Consider the following 26225-nt stretch of genomic DNA (forward strand, 5'->3'; position numbering starts at 1 on the left):
CTGACACATACAAAAACACTCAGTAAGTGTTTTCTGTTTATTATCTCTCCTAAAGGAAGGTTGCTCTGATCTGGGCCCAAAAAGTACAATTAAAGAATAAAATGCTGTAAGTATACGCATGGAGATAAGGTAGTAACAAATGCTTTTAATCATGGTGATAAAAGGGAAGGTGTATCAGAAATAGAGAACTCCAGGACTCTCTGTGCTTCTGTGAGCCAGAAAGCGTACATTTCATTCTTTCTTCATTTGCGAGCATCATTAAGGATTTTTGAGCAGGAAGAAAGCAATGATTCCAGTGATGCTTGAAAAGCTAATTCCTGAATTGACATGGATAATAGACATTCTGCACAAAAAATATATAAATCTTATTTTCAAACATGAATTCCACCTGGGAAGAGGAAAATAAAGATGCAGAGCAGATGGTTTCCTGACCTCAATTCTACTTCAAACACAGCTTCATGGCCATCATATTTTCATATTAGCCTTTATCGTGGGGTTTTGCTTGAATAAAAAGGTTAATGACTTTAAAACTGAAAAAAGAAAGCCACTGATTTAGAGTAAAACTCCACTGGCAACATTACCATAACCACTGAATTAAATAGTGTAAAAACCCCAATTGTTACCATTTTAGAGAGAAAGATATTTTCTTTTTCCAAAAGACTCTTCCAAGGGCTCTTTTCATGTCTCTGTTCCTCAGGCTGTAGATGAAGGGGTTCAGCATGGGGGTCACCACAGTGTACATCACGGCCATCACAGTCTCCTTAACAGTAGAGTTATTAGTTGATGGGCACAAGTAGAGACCAATAATTGTCCCATAGAAGAGAGACACCATGGAGAGGTGGGAGCCACAGGTGGAGAAGGCCTTGCAGATACCCCTGGCAGGAGGAACTTTGAGGATGGAGGAGACAATTCGTGCACAGGACATGATGATGGATAGAAATGGGATCATGAGAATGAGTCCTCCCATGAAAAGTATCACCAACTCGTTGAGTATCAGAGCAGAACACCTTCAACAAAGTAGATGTGTCACTGAAAAAGTGAGGAATCACATTGTCAGCGCAGAAAGACAGCCTGGCCATGAGCACGGTGTGCAACATGGCATGGGCAGTGGTCAGCACCCAGGACAGCGCCAGCAGGGCAAGACACAGCCTGGGGCTCATGATGGAGGTGTTGTGCAGGGGGAAGCAGATGGCCACGTAGTGGTCATAGGCCATGGCCACAAGCAGGAAGCTCTCAAGAACTCCAAAAAACAGTAAAAATACATCTGGGCCAGACAGCCTGCGTAGGGGATGGACAGGACTTGGCCCTTCACATTCTGCAACAGCTTAGGCATTGTGACAGAGGAGAAGCAGAGGTCAGAGAAAGACAGGTTACTGAGAAACAAATACATGGGTGTGTGGAGGTGGGGGTCCAGGCAAATCAGGAGCATTATGAGGAGGTTCCCCAGGATGGTGGTAACATACATGGCCAGGAACAGAGCATAGAACAGGTTTTGATGCTCTGGCTGGATAGGCAGGCCCAAAAGGAGGAACTCTGAGATGATGGTTTGGTTCCTCTTTGTCATTTGATAACTCAATTATTTATAAAAAGTCACAGACCTTAAATCCAAATATAAAAAATAAATAATGCATATAGCATGTGGCTTATTGTCAAATGGTGGATGACTGAGAATTTAGGCACAGGCGGTAGGTGACGCTACTGAAACTCCCCCTTCAAAGTCTGCAATAACATTCATGTCTCTAAATTCAATAACATATCCCATTCAGTACTAATGATCACTTTTTCCTTTGTAGGACTCTCTCATCTCTTGGCCATGGTGATACCTCATGCTCCTGTTTTATTCTGGCTTCCATAACAACGCCTTCTTCACACAGTCATTAGAGAAGTCTTTGTGCCAAGTCATCCTTTGAATATTGGGGATCCTCAACATATTGTCCTTCTACTCTTATTCAGCCCACACCATTCTTCCGAGCTACAGACCTGGGTGCTGAACTCCCTGATGACCATCTTATTTGCATGTTTCACCTTCACTCCAAGACACATATTCCCAAGATTAGACTTGTTGTTTCTTCAGTCCCATATTTGCTTCACTCCCAATGTTCTCTACCTCAGTGATTGACAGTACCACCTACAAGACATACAAGCCAGACCTGAGAGCCATCCTTGACTCCTCCCTCTCCTCATCTCTCCTTGTTCATTTACTGTGTTTCCAGTCCTGCTTTCTGAACATTTCTCATATATGCCCTTCTTGACATCCTACAGTCACCATTTAGCTCGGTTACTATTCTCACCTAAACAATGTCAACAAATTTGTACTCTCTCTACTTTCACTTCCCTACAATGTGTTGACATTATCCAGAATCATTCTTTTTATAACTCAAACGTTTCCATGTCACTATTCTAACTGAAGAGTTTCCCCTTTCCACTAACACAAAGACCTTATTTTATCAGGGTTGACATGGTCCACAAGACCCTTATTTCATCAGAGCAATGAGCTCATGGCCAATCCTCTCTCTACTCCAAGTAGACCAGGTATCTCTCATTTTCTCAAAGGCAGACTACTTTTGCCCATCATAGTGCATCATGCTTTCATTACCTGAATGCGTGCTATCCCCATCCCACTCCATTCCTTCTCCTAGGAACTCATCTTCCAGATCATTAAACATGGATTATTTTCTCTTTGCTAGATGCTAAAGATTTTAAAAAAAGTTCTACTTTGTTCACTGATGAACCTTAACATCTAGGACAATGAGAAGTACAAACAGAAAACTTTCAGGCCATCCAAGAGATCACTGAATTGTTTCAACAGACACCAAAAATATGGAAGGTAGAAACATCCACTGACAGCCTTTCCAAATCACAGCTCCCTTATCTAAGTCATTTGTGTTGATTTCCAAATACTGTACTGTAGACTGTCTAGAATTTCTCTCCCCAGGTTAGAAAACCACCCCGTCTCAAGCTATCTTATTATGTGGCTTAACACTAATGTACCCGAGCAAGGCTGTCATTTTTTCCTTAAAATTCAGCCCACACAATGTCAATATTGATGTGAGAGTCATGTTGAAGTTTAGAGGTCATGCGTGCATCCATGCTAAGTTGCTTCAGTTGTGTCTGACTCTTTGCAACCCCATAGACTATAACCTGCCAGGCTCCTCTGTCCATGGAATTCTCCAGGCAAGAATACTGGAGTGGGTTGCCATGCCCTCCTCCAGGGGATCTTCTCGACCCAGGGACTGAACTTGCGAGTCTTGCATTGCAGGCAGATTCTTTACAGCTGAGACAAATGTCATGAAAAAGCAAATAATAATAAAAATAACTTACAATCTCTTGGACCCAGTGCCTGGTCTACTCCTGATACATTTCCCCACAGTGTGAATCAGGATTTGACCAAAAAAGAAAAGAAAAGAAAAAAACAGGAGGAGCACTTCAGATGAGGGAAACTTCTTCTAACCCCAAAGAGATATAGAATAGTACCCTCACTGCACGATACTCACCAAGATCATAGGGTTTAAACCAGGCAAATGTATGTGTTTTCACACCTGGACAGAAGAAAGATGTTTGTTATACATTAGTGAACTAAAGGATGAATTTCTGACTCCTCAGGAACTTCCATTCCTGGGAACTAGGTGGGATCCATCTATTGTATAAAATGCCTGATTACGGAGTCCAAATCACTCAGATATCATCTAAAAATGCTGCCCTTGAGGAAACCCACTCCTAATTACTTATTCCTTACACTTCTCTACATATTACCTTCTTCAGTTTTAAGATGATAATGCTGACTTGTTCCTGCCTATCTTTCAAAGCTTCTGTAAACCTGAAATCTCTTTTGAGAATCTCTTGCAAAATATAGAGGACTCCATTATGAAATACTTAAAATTACTATATTGACAGAGAGGTTAAATATGGTAGATGCTAATCAACACAGACTTTCTAGAATGTTGAGCAGGGGTTTTTTAGACAGCCTGAAGAAAAATCCCATAGAATCGTATCATAGAATCTCAGTAGTCTGGATACTCAAGCTGCAAAATCCCTAAGGCCTGGAGGAAGAAATGGCAACCCACTCCAGTATTCTTGCCTCAAGAATCCCATGGACAGAGGAGCCTTGTGGGCTCCAAGTCCATGGAGTTGCAAAAGAGTCAGACATGACTGAGTAACTAAGCAAAGGCATGGACTCTCCAGCCTAACTTACCAAGTATGTCTGAGGATGACCTCAGGGCTTTGACCTGGGGGTATTCACTCTTTTATTCATTATAGGCAAATGGAGATAGACTCTGCAGTCATCACCTCATTCTACAACATCCCTTTTGTCTTTCTGTCTTCCTGAGCCTGAGGGACATTGGGTCCCAAAGGATACTAGGACTTGGAAAAACTCATTAATAACAAAGTAAATTTTATTGCTTCTCTGGGACAAATCCTCTAGCAGGTCTAAGGCAGATATTTCTTAATTACTAATCATCTTTGGGTAGGGGAACAGGCAACAGAGGATGCAAGCTCATGCCCTAATCCCACAGGAATACTCCTCTGGCTGTGCTAAGTCTCTTCAGTTGCATCCTTTGCGACCCTATGGACCGTAGCCCACCAGGCTTCTCTGTCCATGGGATTCTCCAGGCAAGAATACTGGAGTGGGTTGCTGTTTCCTTCTCCAAGGGATCTTCCCAACCCAGGGATCAAACCTGCCTCTCTTACCCTTCCTATATTGGCAAGCGGGTTATTTACCACTAGTGCCACCTGGAAAGCCCACTCCTCTGGCTACCATAGCCCAAAAGAGCTCTTTCTTCTCTAGGTTCTATATTATTTTCACTCCTGAAGTATTTGCCTTCCTCCTGTAGAGGAAAATATAGGAGAACATTGACAAAGATATAGCAAATATCCTTAGACACTAATTATAAAATAAATATTGCTAAATTGGACTGTCTTGCAATTTGTTGTTGTTATTCAGTCCTTAAGTCATGTCTGACTCTTTGCGACCCCATGGACTGTAGTACACCAGGCTTCTCTGACCTCCACTATCTCCCCAAGTTTTCATGTCCACTGAGTCGGTGATGCTATCTAACCATCTTATCCTCTATCACCTCCTTCTCCTTTTGTCTCCAATCTTTCACAGCATCAGGGTCTTTTCCAATCAGTCAACTCTTTGCATCAGGTGGCCAAAGTATTAGAGCTTCAGCATCAGTCCTTCCAATGAATACTAAGGGTTGATTTCCTTTAGGATTGAGTGGTTTGATCTCCTTGCAGTCCAAAGGGCTCTCAAGAGTCTTCTTCAGCACAATTCAAAAGTATCAGTTTTTCAGTGCTCAGCCTTCTTTACAGTCCAACTCTCACATCCATACATGACTACTGGGAAAACCATAGCTTTGACTATATAGACCTCTGTCAACAAAGTGATGCCTCTGATTTTTAATATGCTGCCCAGGTTCATCATAGCTTTCCTTCCAAGGAGTAAGCACCTTTTAATTCATGACTACAGTCATATCCACAGTGATTTTGGAGGCCAAGAAAAAAAATATCTCAATACTTTCACATTTTCCCCTTCTATTTGCCATAAAGTGATGGGACCAGATGCCATGATATTAGTTTTTTTAATGATGCATTTCAAACCAGCTTTTTCACTTTCCTCTCTCTCTCTCATATTTCTAAATACCCAGCATTAATTGAATGAAAGTCAACTACAAAGTTGAAGACTACATATATCTGACAAAGGACTTGTAACCAGAACATATAAAGATCTCCTACAAATCAAATGAAAGAGATAGATAACCCAATAGAAAAATGGGCACAAGATAATGTACAAAGAGGATATAGCCCTGGAGAATAACCATATACAAGGGTGCTTAACTTTGTTAGTCAGCAGGGAAATAGAAATGAAAACCACAATGTGATACTACTATACACTTACCAGAAAGCTCACAGGAAAAGGATGGGAAAAATACCAAACCATGTTAAGAATGTGGAACAAGAGGATTCCATTGTCACAAGGCGGGTAAGTGTGACTGGCGACTGCTTAGTTCTGTCTTCTAAACTAAACAAGCACCTGCCCTATAATCCAGAAATCCCACTCTTCTGTAGAGATGCCCAGGAAGAACAGGGAGCTTCAGAATTCATAACAGCCAAAAACTGTTCATCAGTGGTAGAATGCATGTTATTAATGGCTTATTCACACAATAGAAGTCTACACAGCAATGAAAATGGACAATCTACCACTGCAGACAGCAACGTGGATGAACTTCACATACATAATACTGACTGAAAGAGGGAGACAGGAAAGAGAACAAAAGGCGCGCTGCCATTCAGATAGGCCCAAAAACGGGTAAAATTAATGTATGCTGTAGATTAATTATTAATTATTAACAACTAATATTTAGATAGCTGATATATTTATTATTATTATTAAATTAGATAATTTAACTGCATAACTTAAATTAATGCTATTAATTTAATAGCAAGAGAGTGACTGCCCCTGCAGGAACAGCAACTAGCAGAGACAAGACAGGATTCCTGCAGGGCTAGTAAAGTTTTTGATTTGACTGTTGGTTACTCATGTTTGTTCAGTTTGTAAAAAGCCCTGCCAAAATTTTCACCTTTGGTTCTATATCCAAAAACATCCTAAGCATCATTGGTTTTGCAGTCCATGTCTGATTATTATCCTATCTAGAGTCCTCAATGACTTAGTAGATAAAGAATCTGCCTGCAATGCAGGAGACACAGGTTCAATCCCTGGGTCAGGAAGATCTCCCGGAGGAGGGCATGAAAACCAATCATTATTTTTGTCGGGAAAATCCCATAGACAGAGGAGCCTGGCAGGCTACAGGCCATAGGGTCACAGAGAGTCAGGCGTGACTGAACTGAGCACACACAGAGAGACTCCCTGTAGGCCTTCAGCTGTTGGTTCCTGCTTTAGCAGTCTTATTCCCTGATGTGTTTGTTTATCTTTGGGCTTGTGCCAGATACTGGGTATTGAAAGGAAAGCACTTTAAGTCTTAAGATGGTATTATTTTCCTCCAAATTTTTTTTTTCAATTGTTTTTCCTTAGTACTTGGAGTCACCAGCAATCTGGAATCATCCCAATCCAAATTTAGTTCTCGAGATTCTGTGGACCTCTGATGACTCTAACCCAAGCTAGAGCATATGTGTATTGTTCTCTTCAATTATGGTTTTCTCTTACACCTAGGGCACCTATAGTGCCCGGTGTGAAGCTGATTTACTCCTTGTAAACAAGACCCATTTCCCAAGACCTTTGCTTATGGATACTAACTTTGGAAGCAATTATCCAGGTTCATCTCAACAAGCTGTCTCGGGATTGCCTCCCCAAGCCGTCTCCAAAACTGATAAATAGATCTGATGTGGCTCCAGTTCAGCTCCTCTCTTCATGAACCCAGTATCCAAGGGTCAGCTCTCAGATTCCCCAAGCTTATCAGAACAACCACAGTCTCTTTCTCCTTTTGTGCAGGCACTGAAGTTCCAGGCACCGATTCCATCCTTCCTAACTTCAGCGAATGGAATGAATCACCAAGTTTTATTCAGAAACAGTGTCTTAGTGTCCTCCACGTCCTGACTGAATTTTCATCTGTCTAGCAGGAAAGTGGAAGCGGCAGAACCAGGCAGCCCTGTGACCAACACAGAACAGTGGGAAAGGTCTGCACATTTCAGAAATATTCATATCCTCTGCCTCGCTCATCCCTTTCTTATCTTCTCTTCTCCATTTACTCTGTCTCTCTCACAAATATACTCATATACTTTGAAAATCTTCATTATCGTCCAACTCCTTAGTATTTAAGGTAATTAACAATCCCTCCTATCTTGCTAGCGCTCTAGTTTTCAAAGTGCTATCACTAGCCCTGTGGCACACGATTCTCAAACGTATAAGAAAGGCTTTACAGGTGAGATGAAGAGCTCAAGGAGATTTCATGCCCTCCCCGGGGTACTTCTGCTGAAAAGCAGCACCAGAGGGACAGAAGGACAGCTTTCTAAGGCTGAGTTTGGAGCCCTCTGCAGTAACACCTCAAACTATCTCCCCTCTCCACCCGGCCACACTGCAGAGGAGTTTGTGTCTCTAAAGTCAGCTGACCACACACATGATCCGAATCCACTGGCTCTTACAAAAAGAACAGTTGTTTCCCAAAGGGTACAACCAGAACCATCAGGTGATTTCAAAAAGAACTTTGTTCGCAGAAAAAGAGCCAGTATATCAAGGAAGGAAGCCAGAAAATGGGCTTTTATTTAGTTTTAAAGCATCACGGGTGACTCTGATGGACATTAAAGTGTAGGAGACTCCTGTGTTGAGGGCTGAAGCAGAGGTAGAGATTCCTTGGGTCCTCTGAGTTTTCCCAGCCCTCATTCCTGGCTCCCTCCCTCTCTCCTATCAAGCAGATGCCCCAGAGGATCCTGAATCCAAGCAACAGGTTGTGAAAGGAAATCATTTCTGATGAGGTCTAAGGAGGTGGAAGATCTCTGTCTTCATGGCAGAAAGAGGTGGTGGCCAGATGTGCTTAGGGTTGGGGTCACCGGGGAATCACCATGGTGCACCTTTCATTCTCAGGTCAATCTGGGGGGTCTTGAGATGAGCCCATCAGTCCCCCACCTTCTCACTGAAACTCTGTTTTCTGATAGACAAGCATCCTCTTCAACTTGAAGCCTCACTTACATACTGTGAGAGATAAATGAGCTCATTCACAGTATAGAACCATAGGTGAATGACATGAGTACCAAATAGCAGGTGTGGGAAGCTGTACATGCAAAAAAGTCTCTAGAGAATGTCCTAAGGATTACTCCCACTTTACTCAAACATCAAAGGACCACCACAAGACTACTCTATAATTTGGAATCTTAATGGTAAAAGAGAAATGAACCATCACTCACCTCCACCAAATCTTTGAATCACCTCTGAAATGATCACTGAGCTCACTCTGTCATGTAGCCTGTTCAAAAGCCTTCTGTGGATTACTTTCCCTGTGCCAACCCCTTCGTAGGCACAGCACTTAAGTCTTCTGGAATATAACCTGACCTTTCTGTCTCTTTTATATTTTCTAGCTCCTGAACTGAACAATCCACAACCCTTTGCACGTGAAGCCACAATAATACCTTCTTTACTCTTCTCTCCTCAATGTAGATAGCACCAAGAGGACAGCCGCACATGAGTCTCCACCTTGACATTCTGGGTCATTTCCTGCAGACAAGGTGGGCTGAGGCTGTACTGAGATGAGTGGGCACAAAAGCCATGTCCAGGATGGAGTCAAGACTGGAGCCACTGATTCTTCTTAGTTCTGAGAGCAGGGTTTCCTACTGAGCCGGGGGAGGGGGAGGGGGGGTGTTACTCAGAAACATTGAGAAATGGTAAAGAATAGGACTCCTTTTGAGCGCCACCCCCTCCCCAATAACATCATCTCTCCATCCACTTACACAGGGCTTTAAGGATGGCGGAATGTTTCGACATCTAGCATTTCAGATCTTTTCTAAACGCACAGTGAGGTAGGCATTTTTGTTTTGGCTGTTCTGCGCCTTCGTTGCTGCGCATGGGCTTTCTCTAGTTGAGGCAAGCAGGGGGCACTCTCTAGATGCAGTGTGCAGGCTTGTCAATGCTGTGGCTCTTGTTGTTGTCATTGCACAGGCTCTGGGCACACAGGCCTCAGTAGTTGCAGTATGTGAGCTCAGTAGCTGTGCCTCGAGGGCTCCAGAGTGCTGGCTCAGTAGTTGTGGCGCACGGGCTTAGTAGCTCCCCGGCATGTGGGATCTTCCCGGATTAGGGATCGAACCCGTGTCCCCTGCAGTGGCAGGCAGATTCTTAACCACTGGACCACCAGGAAAGTCTGAGATAGGCATCTTTACTCTTGTTTAATGTGTGGTAGAGTGACTAGGCTGTGGACTCCAGAGACACAGAATGGGACTCAAATCCTTGTCACTAACTAGTAGAAGGAATCTGGGAAATTCATTAACCTTCTAAGTCTCAGTCACCTCATCCACAAAATGGGGTAATAAAAACAAATAGTATTGGTGTGCAGACTAAATAGAAGAGACAGATAGATAGATAGTCACAACACATTATCTGAGCAAATAGGGTAGTGGTTTGTTTGTTTGTTTTTAAAAAAAAAGAGTTGTATGTGTTACTTGGGGTTTAGACATAAACTTCTGACTCAACATCTCAAAATGACAGTGTATGTATGTCTAAGCTACTTTCTCCATTTGTCTCATTTTTTCATTTGCCCATTTTCTCTCCTTCCCCCACTGTGTCCACAAGTCCATTCTCTAGATCTGCTTCTCCTTTCTTTTCCTGAAAATAGGTTCATCAATACCATTTTGTAGATAGCTGGTGAGAAATTACTATATAACACAGGGAGCCCAGCCAGGGGCTCTGTGATGATCTAGAGGGGTGGGATTGGGGAGGGGAGGGAGGCTCAAGAGGCAGGTGACATATGTATAATTACGGTTGATTTGCATGGCTGTATGGCAGAAACCATCACAACATTGTAAAGCAATTTCCCTCCAATTAAAAAATAAATTTTAAAAAATCTCAAAATGAAATGCTAATTATTACCCAATATGTAGGATAAATTCCAAGAAATGCAGCAGAAAAAAATAAAATGAAAGTAGGTTCTCATTAAATGATGTGAGACATAATTTTTAAATTGGAAAAGACATTACAACTCAGATAAATCAACAAAGGAGAAACATCCTTCACGTTTCAAATTTTAAAAATAGCAAAATATGAAGAGTTATTATCTTTCTTCCCATAGTGGAATACAATGTAGTTCCTAAACAGAGTTGGTAAATTTTAACTTTAAGAATAAAGAAAAAATTATGCAGGTAGAAATATAGTTTATTTAAGGAGGAAAAATAGGTAATAAATTACAATTTTGAATTGGAGAAAGCTCTTCATCTCATTGTCAACTGAATAAAGATGACTAGAAAAAAAGTATGCTCACTAAAAATATTAACAGCAGTTGCATGGCAGAATTTGAGATGATGTTTACTTTCTTTTGATTTAAATTTTTCTGTATTGCTTGACTCATTCACACCAGAATTTTTTGTTTATAATTAATAGACTGCAATGTATTAGAAACTATTTTGGCAAAATGAATTCCATGGGACTTCTTTTAAAATTTACATCTGAAATTATTGAAGAAATTTCAACAAATTCCAGATAACAGAAATAGACAATAAGTGAATATAAGTTTAAGGTGGAGGATAATGCAAACAAATCATGTCAAAAAAACCCAAATCATACAAGGATGGCATATAAAACAATAACAGAATAATAGATAAACCTCATTTATAAATGTGGCTACAACAGTCTAAATTGAACAACTAGAAATCAATTTCAGTATTTTATACCAGGATTGGAAGTGTTTCAATATTATCAGAGCTATTAATGTAACAGGCACTGAAAAATCATTTGATCAGAAATGAAAATACATAGATAACTATTAAAATAATGTTACCAAAACAAATAAAAGCATAGTTGTGAGGGACTTCCCTGGTGGACCATCAGTTAAGACTCCCCACTCCCAATGCAGGGGGTTAAAATAATGTTACCAAAACACAAATAAAAGAATAGTTCTGAGGGACTTCCCTGGTGGGCCATCAGTTAAGAGTCCCCACTCCCAATGCAGGGGGCATGGGTACGGGTTCAATCCTTGGTCAGGGAACTAAGATCCCACAAGCCAAATAGTTACTAAATATATACATCTTCCTATGCTTAAACATTTTAATGATCCTCACTGCACTTAGAATAAATTTTTAAACTCATAATAAGACTCTGAATGACCTGACTCCCTGCTTACCTGTACAATCCCATATCTCACCACTCTGCTCTCCAGCCATCCCGAACTATATTTAATTCCTTAAATACAACAAAAGTACAGCTTGGGTCCTTTGCACACGGAACTCTCTTTCTGCAATGCTTTAACATTTCATAGACTGACTGTTTTTCACCCTTCACATCTCAAATGATAAAAATATCAAATATAAACAGTTGTTATCTATCTCCCTAAAGTATAAGTCAATGTATCTTATTTACGAACTCTTATTTTTTGAATTTAAAAAATTTTTATTTCTTACATATTAAGTTTTCAAAAGGAAAAAATACACATTATGCTATTTTCATCAGTATGCCTGAAAGGAATTCGGTAAGAAGCAAAACATTGATCCCACGTGTGTATGCTCACTTGGTTGTGATCGACATTTTTGCGATCCCATGAACTGTAGTGTAGCCCACCAGGCTCCACTGTCCATTTCCCAGAATACTGGAGTGGTTGCCATTTCCTTCTCCAGGGTACCTTCCCAATCCAGAGATCAAACCCACATTACCTGCATCTGCTGCATTGGCAGGCAGATTCTTTACCACTGCGCCACCTGGGAAGCCCATTGCTCTCACATTTCCCCCTAAATAGACAATTGTCTCAATGCCATTTACTAACTACTACAAAATGTATCTCCTGGTAAAAGTGCTCCCATAATAATCAACTAAACCCTCCATGTTATTTGGCCTGCATTTGAGTTTCTGTCCAATTCTATCAATCTGTTTATTCCACCAGTATCACACTATTTCAGAATCTTTCATATTTGGCAGAGGAAGAATCTCCTTATTATTCTCTTTTCCAGCACTTTCCTTATTCTCACACTTATTTTTAGATTAAAGTTAGATGAGAATTTTCTTTCTCAAAAAACCTGTTAGAATTTTGACTTCAAATGAGTTAAAATTTACATTAATTCAGTAGAATATGTATCTTGGGAATCTTAATATGCTTACCCATTTACTGAATTTTTATCATATGCTTCTCTGAAGAATTTAAAGAACTTGACTGATCCTTGTTAGCATTTGGGGGGGTAGTGAAGGGTCTTCGTTCACAGGCTTTCCTCGAGTTGAGGTGAGTGGGGGCTACTCTCTAGCTGCAGCGTACAGACTTCTCATTGCGGTGGCTTCTCTTGCTGTGGAGCACCGGCTCCAGGTGTGTGGGCTTCAGTAATTGTGGTTCTCAGGCTCCAGAGTGCTGGCTCAATAGCTGTGGTGCACGGGCTGAGCTGCTCAGTGGCATGTGAGATCCTCCCAGATCAGAGATAAAACCCACGTCTCCTGCATTGGCAGGCGGATTCTTTACCACTGAGTCACTAAGGAAGCCCTGATTCTTGTTAACATTTTTACACATGGGTTTTTTCAGTTGTTGATGTGGATGGGATTATTTCACATTATATTTTAATCTTATTATTTATGAGTATTGTTATTGTACAACAATAATAAGGAATATTTCTTGAGCATTGACTGCAGGCCAGCTATCTATGTTAAGCACTTTATTAATTTTATTCTCACCTTAACACATTTTTCACATGAAGAAATAGGATCTTAAAGAGCGAGGTAACTTGCCTGACGTTTCAGAGTTAAAAAGTGTCAGAGCCCAGACTTAGCTTCAAGTGTTTTGAAATCCCTTTCTATTTCTAGTAGCATTTCAGTTGATCGTTTTAGATTTCCTGAATATATCATCTTATCAGCAAATAATGGTAATTTTTACATTTCCTTTCTAATATTTTTACCTTTTTCCCCTTCGTCCAATTGTGTAACATCAGTTTTTTTACTGAAGACACTTGTTTTAAATATCATTAAATCTACAGAATATCATAACATACTGATCTTTAAGCACATCAAGAAAGTTGTAACAAGATGTGGTTTAAAATAAGACATAGGCATTATTCCTATTATATTGAGTATGCCAGGCTAGAACTTGCCAGAATAACTAAATTGTATGAAGATTTTCCATGTCTTGTTTTTGTGTTTGTTACATTGTCTCTGATAGCAAAAAAAAAAAAAATGTATAAAATTTGGCTTAAGATACTGTTCATGTTAGGAAAACAGTTGATTTTGCTTATTTTAATGCTTGTATTCATTTGAGGGCATATGGTAAACAGCTGTGTTGCATTGCAGTAAGTTGGGGAAATGGATGGAAGCAACCATAGTCGAGTCTCTGAGTTCCTGCTCCTTGGGCTTTCGGAGAGTCCTGAGCATCAGAGGGTCCTGTTTTGGATGTTCCTGTCCATGTACCTGGTCACAGTGGTGGGAAATGTGCTCATCATCTTGGCCATTGGCTCTGACTCCCGCCTGCACACTCCCATGTACTTCTTCCTGGCCAACCTCTCCTTCACTGACCTCTTCTTCGTCACCAACACAATCCCCAAGATGCTGGTGAACCTTCAGTCCCAGAACAAAGCCATCTCATACGCAGGGTGTCTGACCCAGCTCTACTTCCTGGTCTCCTTGGTGGCTCTGGACAACCTCATCCTGGCCACGATGGCATATGACCGCTATGTGGCCATCTGCCGCCCTCTCCACTACACCACGGCCATGAGCCCTAGGCTCTGTATTTCACTCCTTACCCTGTGCTGGGCACTCTCTGTCCTCTACGGCCTCATTCACACCCTCCTCATGACCAGCGTGACCTTCTGTGGGTCCCGGAAGATTCACTATATCTTCTGTGAGATGTATGTCTTATTGAGACTCGCATGTTCCAACACCCAGATCAATCACACAGTGCTGATTGCCACAGGATCCTTTATCTTCCTCACCCCCTTTGGGTTCATGGTCATGTCCTATGTCTGGATTGTCAGAGCCATCTTCCAAATACCCTCAGCCTCTAGCAAGTACAAAGCCTTCTCCACCTGTGCCTCCCATTTGGCTGTGGTTTCCCTCTTCTATGGGACCCTTTGTATGGTATATCTGAAGCCTCTCGACACCTACTCCATGCAGGACTCAGTAGCCACAGTGATGTATGCTGTGGTGACCCCCATGATGAACCCTTTCATCTACAGCCTGAGGAACAAGGACATACACGGGGCTCTGGGAAGATTTTTCTTAGGAAAGTCTTTCAGAGGTTGACTTGAGGATAAATTTGGAAAGGGCATTACAGTGGAGATTAGGAATTTCCTTCACCATGTCCAAGGCATTATCCTATGTGAGATATAGGATAGATTTAGCTCAATATAATCTCATATGTCTATGATAAAAAAAATAGACAAAGTACAACCCAATGTCCACCAAACCTGACCAGCTTTGACAATAAATCAAGTACCGCTAACGAAAAAATGTAGGTTCGATCCCTGGGAAGATTCCCCTGAAGTTGAAAATGGTAACCCACTCCAGTATTCTTGCCTGAAAACTTCCAGGGACAGAGGAGTCTGGTGGGCTACAGGCCATGAGGTTGTGAAGAGTCGGACATAAGTGAGTGACTAACACACACACACACAACACTAATAGTAGAAGTTTGCAGGATCAAATCCTTCAACTTGCGCTAACCTAGGATTACAGTCCCAGCCTTATCCGGATACGTCCAGTTATGGCTCAGTGGATCTCACGTGTTCACTAACATACATTCACTCATATTCTTCTGAACTCATATTCTTCTGAACTTCTCTAAGGAGCCTGCTGCCTTCAAGCCATTTATAGAATACACCTGACAATACACGCACTGTGGGGCCCTGAGTGAGGCCGCCCCCTTCCTGATGCTCTCTCTGTCAGACACTGCTCCCACTGCTTCAGTTCTGGCCCACAGTCCCTCTGGACACAGGCCCTGGTATACAGGCAGGAATAGAAAGAGATTTCTCTGTTTTGCTCTGGGCTGATTTTTATCCCTTGGACTCCAAAGCCATACTACATCACTTGCCTTTTTCCTGCTTTTTTTTTTTCCTCTGAGAGAAATGAGACTTTGTCCTCAGGAAGCCCATCCTGCCCCTTATTTCTGCGGCTCTTCACCTTCCATTTCTTCTTCATTACCTCAAAACAAAACTCTCAAACATTTCAACACATGCTCACAAACAGGAGTGGTAGTGGAGGGAGCAGAAGGGGAGGAGGTCATTTTGAGATCCAATCTCTGTTTAGGTTCTATGATTCGGATGCCAATTCTAATGTGTGTGTGTTCTGTCCATACCACTAAGCAATTCTCTGACACCAGATAGGGGTCCTACAGTTCCTCAATTAAAACAGTATCTACCCAGAGATGTCATCAGATGCCACAAGTTAAGGGCTCACCTTCCCATCCCCACCCCACCACTTCAGATGACAATCTCAAGTCCAGGTTGTCACCTGTGCTTCTGACTGACCAGCTATAGACAGGAGGTTCCTAAGACCCCTTCTTTGGGCTCAATTAATTTGCTAGAGGTGCTTACAGAACTCAGATAAAACATTTCACTTACCAGACTACCAATTTATTATAAAAAGTCATAACTCAGAAACAGTCAGGTGGAAGAGACTCACAGGGCAGGGTATGTGGAAAGGGGCATGGAGTATCTGTGCTATCTCTGGGTGCAGCACTCTACCTAAACCTCCAAGTGTCACCAACCCAGAAGCTGGCTGAACCCTGTCCTTTGCAGTATTTATACAGACTTTATTACATAGGCTGCTGCTGCTGCTGCTAAGTCACTTCAGTCATGTCCAACTCTGTGTGACCCCATAGACGGCAGCCACCAGGCTCCCCATCCCTGGGATTCTCCAGGCAAGAACACTGGAGTGGGTTGCCATTTCCTTCTAATGCAGGAAAGTGAAAAGTGAAAGTGAAGTCGCTCAGTCGTGTCCGACTCTTCGCGATCCCATGGACTGCAACCTACCAGGCTCCTCCATCCATGGGATTTTCCAGGCAAGAGTACTGGAGTGGGGTGCCATTGCCTTCTCCTATTACATATGCATGACTCATTAAATCACCAGCCAGTGGTTATTGATTCAACCTCCAGCCCCTCACCCTTTTCCAGAGACTAGGGTGAGGACAGTGAGACTGAAAGTTCCTAAAGGGGAACGAAATCCAAAAAAGAAGGGCTATACATATACACTGGAGGAGGAAATGGCAACCCACTCCAGTATTCTTGCCTGGAAAATCCCATGGACAGGGAAGCCTGGCAGGCTATACAGTCCATGGGGTTGCAAAGAGTCAGACACGACTTAGCAACTACACAGATATGTATACATATAGCTGAGTCATTCTGCTGTCCAGCAGAAACTAATACAACATTGTAAAGCAATTGTATTCCAATAAAAAATTAATTAATAAATAAAAATATTTTTTAATGTGGGACAGGAGGAATCCATTGCTATAGGAGGGTAATCATTACAAGTGTGATGGAAACCTGTTTAGCTCTATCTTCTAAACAAACACCTACAGTATCATCCACAAATCCCACTCCTCCATAGGGATGCCCAAGAGGAATATGCAGCTTCACTATTCACAACAGCCAAAATCAGAAACCACAAATCCCCATCAATGGTAGAATGGATTTTTTAATGGCTTATTCACACAATAGAACTCTATACAGCCATGAAAATGAAAAGTCTACAACCACATACCGCAAAGTGGACGAACCTCACATACATAATGTTGAGTGAAAGAGGTAGACAAGAAAGTGAAAAAGGTGTACCCATTTAAATAGGTGCAAAAATGGGTAAAACTAACTCGTCCTTTTAGGATCAAGGAAGTGATTGCCCCTGTAGGAACGGCAACCAGCAGAGGACATGACAGGATTCCTGCAGAGCTAGTAATGTGTTTGTGATCTGACTGCTGGTTATTCATGTTGGTTCAGTCTGTAAAAAGTCCTGCCTAATTTTCCATTCTTGGTTCTAAATGCTTAAACATGATAAACTTCATTGCTTCTCATGCTGTGTCTGACTACTATATTATCTAGAGTCTCTGTGGGCTTCCCTGGTTACTCAGATGGTAAAGAATCCACCTGCAATGCAGCAGACCCAGATTCAGTCCTTGAGTCAGGAAGATTCCCTGGAAAAGGGAATGGCTACCCACTCCAGTATTCCTGTCTGGAGAATTCCATGGACATATAGAGGAGCCTCTGTATGCCTTTCAGCTATTAGTTCTTGCTTTAGGAATCTTATTTCTTTGTGTCTGCTTATCTTTGATTTTGTGCTTGATGTTATGATTGAAAATGTGATGAAGAGAAATATTTGAGGTCTAAGGTGATGTTATTTTCCTCCAAATACAACTTTTAAAAGTTTCTCTGATGCAGTACTTGGAGTCACTAGCAATCTGGGATCATCTTAATCCAAATATAGTCCTTGAGACTTTCTGAACCTCTGATGATTCAAAGCCAGGCTGCACTTATGTGAAGTCTTTATTTCTGGCTTAATCCAATCCTAGAAAACTTTTAAGATTTCTGCCCAAGGTGGAATTGGTTTACTCTTTGTAAATAAGATTCATTTCTCAAGATCTCTGCTTATAGATATTAACATTGAAGCAATTATCCAGGTTCATCTCAACAAGCTGTCTTGGGACTACCTCCCCAAGGCCTCACCAAAGCTGATAAATAAGTCTGATGTGGTCTCAGTTCAGCCCCTTCACTTATAAACTCAGGATCCAACCATCAGTTCTTGGGTTCCCCATCCTCATTAAGGCATGAACTGCTTACCTGTTTTCTCCTTGTTTGCATGGGCTGATTATTCAGACATCAACTGCCCTGCTTCCCACCTTTAGCCAAAAGGAAGAGTCATCAAGTCCTATTCAGAAAGCAATGTCTTAGGTCCTTATATATCCATCCTGACTGAAATTGCATCCTACATAGGATGAAAATGTAGGTGGCAGCGCCAGGGAACTCTGAGACCAGCAGAGAGCGTGGGTAAGACCTGGTCATTTCTGGCTTACGCTCTCTCTTTTCTCCCTTTCTTATTGTATCTCTCTTCTCCATGTTCTCTTTCACACAACATACTCACATACTTGAAAGTGTTCATATAATCTAACCACTTCATACTTAAAGGTGGTGTAATCATCCCTCCGGGACTTCCCTGGTGGTCCAGGGGTTAAGGATCCGCCTGCCAATGCAGGGGACATGGGTTCGATCCCTGGTCCGGGAAGATTCTACATGCCAAGAGGCAGCTAGGCTGGTGCACTGCAACTACCGAGCCTGTGCTCTAGAATCCTCAAGCTGCAGCTCCCGAGGCTGTGTGCCACAACTACTGAAGCCCAGCACCCTAGAGCCCACACACAGCAACTGGCGAGTAGCCCAACTAGAGAAAGGCCACAAACAGCAATGAAGACTCATAAATTAAAAAATAAAGTGGTCTTTACATGTCAAAGAAAAATGATCATCCCTCCAATTTGTAACTTAGTGCAGGAGATGTAAGAGACGGGGGTTCCATCCCTGGGTTGGGAAGATCCCCTGGAGGAGGGCATGGCAACCCAATCCAGTATTCTTGCCTGGAGAATCCCACGAACAGAAGGCCCTGGCAGATTACAGTCCACAGGGTCACAAAGAGTCGGACACAACTGAAGCGACTCAGCACGCATGCACAGGTTGCAAGGGTTTTCCTGGAGGCTCAGACGGTAAAGAATCTGCCTGTAATGCAGAAAACCCAGATTCAATCCCTGGGTCTGAACAATTGGGATGATCCCTTGGAGAAGGGAATGGCTACAGTTCATGGGATCGCAAAGAGTTGGACATGACTAAGTGACTAACACGCACACACATATAGAGGTTTCAAAGTGTCATCACATGCCCTGTTGAATATAGTTCTCAAAACGGCAAAGAAGTCTTCACTGGCGCAATGAGAAGGCTCAGAGAGGTTGCACGTCCACTTCAAGATCATACAGTTGGGGAGCAAGAGAGAACAGGAGGCCAGCTTTCCAGCGTCATGTGTAGAGCCCTTTTCCACACTCTCCCCATATTCTCCATTCTCCATCCAGCCACACTGCACTGAAGTTTGTGTCTGGATGACCATTTGACACACAAGTGTTTAGAATCTGTTGACTCTTAAACAGACTCAGGTCAATGTTTCCCAAAGTGCACAATCAGAATCACTGAAGGCTTGCTGAAAATGATTTCATTCTCAGAGCAAAGTCCTAATAAACACCTTACACATACATATCTATGTGTCCATCTGATTATATTTCAAGATAAATCCATAAAACTGTGTGTCAGTGCATGCATAGTTGTGACCGACTCTTTGCACTTCCATGGATTGCAGCCCGCCAGTCTCCTCTGTCCACAGAATTTTCCAAGCAAGAATACTGGAGCGGGTTGTCATTTCCTACTCCAAGGGCTCTTTCCAACCCAGGGATGAAACCCACATCTCTGGTATCTCCTGCATTGGCAAGCGGGTTCTTTACCACTACTAGGACTGCTCAAAGGGATGGAATGTCAAATTTCCTTCTAGAACATTGTTCTTAATTATTTCATCAGATATAAAACTGCCTATTCATGCCATCTTTTGATAAGTAATGTTTGTTCATGTGTTTAATGACTTGGAATTTCTTCTTTTATGAATTGCATGTTCCAGTTGGGGAGGGGGTGTGGTAATTTTATTACTGACTTAACTAGATCTTTCTCTTTTTAGCATTTAAAGCCTCTGCATATCACATTCATGGCAAGAATTTTTCCTTTCTGGCATTCTTGTTTGTTTGCATTTTGTTGTTATATTATGGTGTTTTGGTGAAGGAGGTGTTTTACTTTTATGAAATAAAATATGACATAATTTTTCATTATATTTTCTCCTTCAATGCCATTCTTGTGAAGACAGTTCCCATATCAAAGCTTTATGTTTCTAACGAAACAACGTAATAGAGAAAAATAGAAACAATATTCACTTCCCTCCTTTGCAAATATCCCACTTCAAAATAATCAAACAAATTTAAAAAGTAATTTAAAAATTGAAAATCACTCTGGAGAATAGGTGACACCATAAATCAAGAACTTAAGAGGAATCATTGCATGAGGTGGAGCAATGGGCTTGGATTGAGGGACAAGCTGTAAGGTGTAAAAAGACCCAGCAGATTTAGTACAAAGTTTTTGCCAGGAAGAAAATGGGTGGTGATTCTCTTCAATGCAGTCCTAAAAAATCAGTAAGTAAGGAACAGCAAGGACTGGGGACGAAGCAGTCAGTGGGACAGGAAGAAAGACACCCTAAAATACATCAGGAACTGCCCCGGGCTCAGAGCAAAAAGGCACTGACTACAACTTCAATCCCATGGCTCCCTTTTATGAAGACAATAGGAGGCTGAGGAAAAAGATGAAAAAAGAATCTAAAAGAGAGTGGATATATGTATATGTATAACTGATTCACTTTGCTGCACACTTGAAATTAACACAACACTGTAAATCATATAATTACTCTAATAAAAAATTTAATAAAATAATTAAGAAGAAAAAAATTTAGAATGTTTCCATCACCTCCAAAAGAAACCCTGTATTCTTCAGCTGTCTGCTTCTTACCCATCACCCTTCTCTCCTGTGTAAGCAATCACTAACTTACTTCCTGTCTCTATAGATTTCCCTATTCTGGCCTTCCATATGAATGGAATAATATCATACATGGTCTTTGGTGACTGGCTTCTTTCATGCTTTCAAGGTTCATCCATGCTGCAGCATGTACTAGTACTTCATTCCTTTTTACGGCTGAATAATGTTCTATTGTATAGATGTGCCACATTTTGTTTATCCATGCCCAAGAAACAGACATATAGATTATTTCCACCTTTGGAGCATTATGTGTGTATTAGTTACTCAGTCATGTCTAACTCTTTGCAACCCCATGGACTGTACCCCACCAGGCTCCTCTGTCCGTGGGATTCTCCAGGCAAGAATACTGGAGTGGGTTGCCATGACCTCCAGGGATCTTCCTGACCCAGGGATGGAACCATGGTCTCCCACATTGCAGGCAGATTCCTTATCATTTGAACTTATAATGCTACGATAAACATTCATGTACAAGTTTGTATGTGGGCCTATGTTTTCATTTCTCTTGGGAGATACCTAGAGTGGAACTGCTGAGTCATTTGGTAACTCTGTGATTAGCCTTTTGAGGAACTGCTAGACTGTTTCCAAAACTGCTGCACCATTTTTCATTCCCATTGGCAGTATAGAAGTGTTCTGATTTCTTTACCTCCTTGCAAAGGCTTGTTATTTTCTGAACTGCTTATTATCTGAATTGTTCCTAGAGGGTGTGAAGTGGTGGCCTTCATTTGCATTTCCCTGATGACTAATGATGTTCAGCATCTTGCTGTGTGCCCATTGGCCATTTGTATATCTTCCTTGGAGAAATGCCTTCAGAATCTTTGCCTGCTTTTAATTGGGTCATTTTTCTTTTCATTATTCGGTTATTAGAGTTCTTTATATATTCTACATGTAAATGCCTTATCAGATATACAATTTACAAATATTGTCTATCACTGTGGAATTATTTGTACTTTCTTGATACTGTCATTGGGAGAACAAACATTTTTAATTTTGGTTAAATTGAATTTATTTTTTCTTCTGTTGCTTTTGGTGTCATATCTAAGAACTCTTTGCCAAATCTAAGGTTTGAAGATTTGCCTATGTTTTCTTCTGAGCCTTTCAGAGGAGACTGGTGGGGTACAGTCCTTGGGGTCGCAAAGAGTCGGACATGACTGAGCAACTAATACATAGATATAATGTTAGCTCTTATATCTGTGTCATTCATCAATTTTGAGTTAAATTTTGCATACAGTGCAAGGTAAGAGTTCACCTCTTTGGCACATGGCTATCCTGGTGACCCAGAATGGCCCAGAACTATTTGTTTTTGTTTTTGTTTTTTTAATTTTATTTTATTTTTAAACTTTACATAATTGTATTAGTTTTGCCAAATATCCAAATGAATCCGCCACAGGTATGCATGTGTTCCCCATCCTGAACCCTCCTCCCTCCTCCCTCCCCATTCCATCCCTCTGGGTCGTCCCAGTGCACCAGCCCCAAGCATCCAGTATCGTGCATCGAACCTAGACTGGCAACTCGTTTCATACATGGTATTTTACATGTTTCAATGCCATTCTCCCAAATCTTCCCACCCTCTCCCCCTCTCTCAGAGTCCATAAGACTGTTCTATACATCAGTGTCTCTTTTGCTGTCTCGTACACAGGGTTATTGCTACCATCTTTCTAAATTCCATATATATGCGTTAGTATACTGTATTGGTGTTTTTCTTTCTGGCTTACTTCACTCTGTATAATAGGCTCCAGTTTCATCCACCTCATTAGAACTGATTCAAATGTATTCTTTTTAATGGCTGAGTAATACTCCATTGTGTATATGTACCAGAATGGCCCAGAACTATTTGTTGAAAACTTCTTTTCCCCGCTGATCTTGACATGTTTGTTGAAAATCAGTTGACCACAAACACATGAGTTTATTTCTGGAATCTCGATTCTGTCCCATTGATCTATAGGTCTGCCTTGATTGCTTTGTAATAAGTTTTGAAATTGGGAAGTGGAATCCTCCAAATCTGTTTTTGTTTTTCAAAATGGTTTTGGCTATTCTGGGTCTCATGCAATTTCACATGGATTTTTGAATTAATTTAAATGAAGTTCTACAAAGAAGTCAGTTGGGATTCTGATAGAGGCTGTATTTAGTCTATAGATCTAGCTGGGGACTATGCCATCTTAACAATATTAAGTCTTCCAATCCATGAGCATGGGGGTTTTTTTCTGATTATCTAGATCTTTAATTTCTTTCAACAATATTTGTAGTTTTCAGAGTATAAATTTTGAATTTTTGTTAAATTTATTCCTAAAGATCATTTTCTGTTTGGTGCAATTATGAATAAAATTATTTTCTTAATTTCATTTTCTGATTATTTATTGCAAGTATAAAAATGCAATTTTTATATATTGATCTTGCTCCTGCAACCTTTCTGACTTCATTTATTATTGTAGTTTTTTAGTAGGAATATTTAGTAAGATTTACTATATGCAAGATCATGTCATCTTTGAAGAGAGATACTATAATTCCTCATTTCCAATCTAGATGTCTTTTAATCATTTTTCTTGACTAATCATCTTGGCTAAATTAAGTTTTCATTTTAGTTTTAATTTTTCTGTATTGCCTGAATGATTCACACTGGAATTTTTTTTCCTTTAAACAATAAATTCCAACAGAGTATAGAAGCTATTTTTATTTGGAAAAATAATTCCATGTAATATATTTTAAAATTCATATCTTAAGCTGCTGAAGAAATTCCAACAAATTCTGAACACTAGAAATTGACAATAAATGAAATCAAGTTTAATTTGAAATCTAATGCACACCAAATCATACCAAAAAGATGATAAAGATGACATGTACAAAAAAGAAACTATAGGTAAACCTCATTTATATTAGTAAATACAACTACAAAAGCCTAAATAAAACATGATAAGTAATTTAAACCAGGAGTGTTAACATATTTTTCTGTTTCTGCTTTTTGACTGTTCTAGGTCTTCACTGCAGTATATGTGCTGTTTGTGGTGCGTGGGCTTAGTTGCCCCTCGGCAGTACTTTTAAATATTAGAAAAGCTATTAACATAGTGTCTCATGATAGGCACTGAAAAGTATCTGGTTAAAAATGCAACAGCTACACCTGATTTTTGAAATACTATTGGTAAAATACAAAGAAACATGGTTGTTAATATATACATACATCACTGCTTAAATCTATTTATATTGGTCATTCTGCTTAAAATTCTTTACACAGTATAAAATTTTTTAAATCTTAACAAGGCTAGCATGATCTGGGTACTTCTTACTGCACAACCTCATATCCCTTTGTGTATTTTCAATGGCATTTTGGTTGACTGTCTTAGGCTTCCCAGATCATTTTATCAGTAAACAGTGATACATTTTTCTTTTCCCTTCCAACAGTTTTACTTTTACCCTCTTTGTACAATTGTACAGTATCCATTTGCTATAATGCATATACCTGTTTCAAATATTATTTTCAAATTTCTGCAATATCAAAATATAACATATGAAATCTTTAGGTACTTCAAGGATATTGTAAGATGACAGGACTTAAAATAAGACATAGACATTATTTCCATAATATTGAATATGCCAGATTAGAAGTTGCTGGAATGATTAGGCTGCATAAAGATTTTCTACATTATGTTTTTTTCTCTGGTATTACTTTGCTGCTTATGGGAAAAAAATTCTGAAATCCAGCCTGAAGTATTTTTATTGTTAAGAAAATAGTTGATTTTGCTTATCTGAATGTCCTTACTCAATCAAAGGCAATTAGTAAATATATGTTGGTGCTGATGTTGCAGACAGCTGGGAAAATGCATGGCAGCAACCAAAGTGGGGCCTCTGACTTCCTACTCCTGGGGATCTCGGAGAGTCCTGAAGAGCAGCAGATCCTGTTTTGGATGTTCCTGTCCATGTATCTGGTCACAGTAATGGGAAACGTGCTCATCATCTTGGCCATCAGCTTTGATTCCCACCTGCACACTCCCATGTACTTATTCTTAGCCAACCTCTCCTTCACCGACCTCTTCTTTGTCACCAATACGATCCCCAAGACATTGGTGAACCTTCAGTCCCAGGACAAAGCCATCTCATACACAGGGTGTCTGACCCAGCTCTATTTCCTGGTCTGCTTGGTGACCCTGGACAACCTCATCCTGGCCACAATGGCATATGACCGCTATGTGGCCATCTGCCGCCCGCTCCACTACATCACAGCCATGAGCCCTGGGCTCTGCATTTTGCTCCTCACCTTGTGTTGGGCCCTCTCTGTCCTGTACGGTCTCTTTCTCACCCTCCTCATGACCAAGGTGACCTTCTGTGGGTCCCGGAGAATCCACTACATCTTCTGTGAGATGTACGTCCTGCTGAGGCTCGCCTGTTCCAATACCCAGATGATTCATACAGTGCAGATTACCACAGGTTGCTTCATCTTCTTCACCCCCTTAGGGATCATGGTCATGTCCTATGTCTGGATTGTCCAAGCCATCCTCCGAATACCATCAGCCTCCAGCAAATACAAAGCTTTCTCCACCTGTGGCTCCCACTTGGCTGTGGTCTCCCTCTTCTATGGGACACTTAGTATGGTATATCTGCAGCCCCTTAAAACCCACTCCATGAAGGACTCAGTAGCCACAGTGTTGTATGCTGTGGTGACCCCCATGATGAACCCTTTCATCTACAGCCTGAGGAACAAGGACATGCATGGGGCACTGGGAAGACTCCTCTTAGGAAAAGCCTTCCAGAGGTTGACAGGAAGGAAACTGAGGCACTGAAGTGGAGTCTGTGAATTTCCTCCATCATGTGCAAGGCATTATCCTGTATGAGATACAGGAGTTAATTAAGACACAGATCCAGCCCAGAATGAATTTGTTGCTTTATAGTAAAGAAAAGACATGTATGTGTAACCCAATGACCCTTAGACTTCACCAGCCTTGGCAATAAATAAGGGCACACTAAGACTAACAGAAGGAGTCTGCTTTTAATCAATAGCAGAAGAAATTCAAAGAAATCGTCAAAGAAAT

At 41.0% G+C, this 26225-nt stretch overlaps 2 protein-coding genes and 1 pseudogene across 2 annotated transcripts; 2 read left to right on the forward strand and 1 right to left on the reverse strand.

Annotated features, from left to right (window-relative positions):
• Positions 1-619: 619 nt before the first annotated feature.
• LOC129650855 (olfactory receptor-like protein DTMT) lies at positions 620-1564 on the reverse strand (annotated as a pseudogene).
• A 12348-nt stretch (positions 1565-13912) lies between these two features.
• LOC129651359 (olfactory receptor 1D2) lies at positions 13913-14860 on the forward strand. Its single transcript, XM_055580099.1, has one exon. It carries the CDS (start codon positions 13925-13927, stop codon positions 14858-14860), a length of 936 nt encoding a protein of 311 aa, XP_055436074.1. The 5' UTR covers positions 13913-13924.
• A 10111-nt stretch (positions 14861-24971) lies between these two features.
• On the forward strand, positions 24972-25976 carry LOC129650856 (olfactory receptor 1D2-like). Its single transcript, XM_055579655.1, has one exon. It carries the CDS (start codon positions 24984-24986, stop codon positions 25974-25976), a length of 993 nt encoding a protein of 330 aa, XP_055435630.1. The 5' UTR covers positions 24972-24983.
• The last annotated feature ends 249 nt before the right edge of the window (positions 25977-26225 follow it).

This window comes from Bubalus kerabau, chromosome 4, assembly GCF_029407905.1.
Source record: "Bubalus kerabau isolate K-KA32 ecotype Philippines breed swamp buffalo chromosome 4, PCC_UOA_SB_1v2, whole genome shotgun sequence".
In the NCBI taxonomy this organism is placed as follows: Eukaryota; Metazoa; Chordata; class Mammalia; order Artiodactyla; family Bovidae; genus Bubalus; species Bubalus kerabau.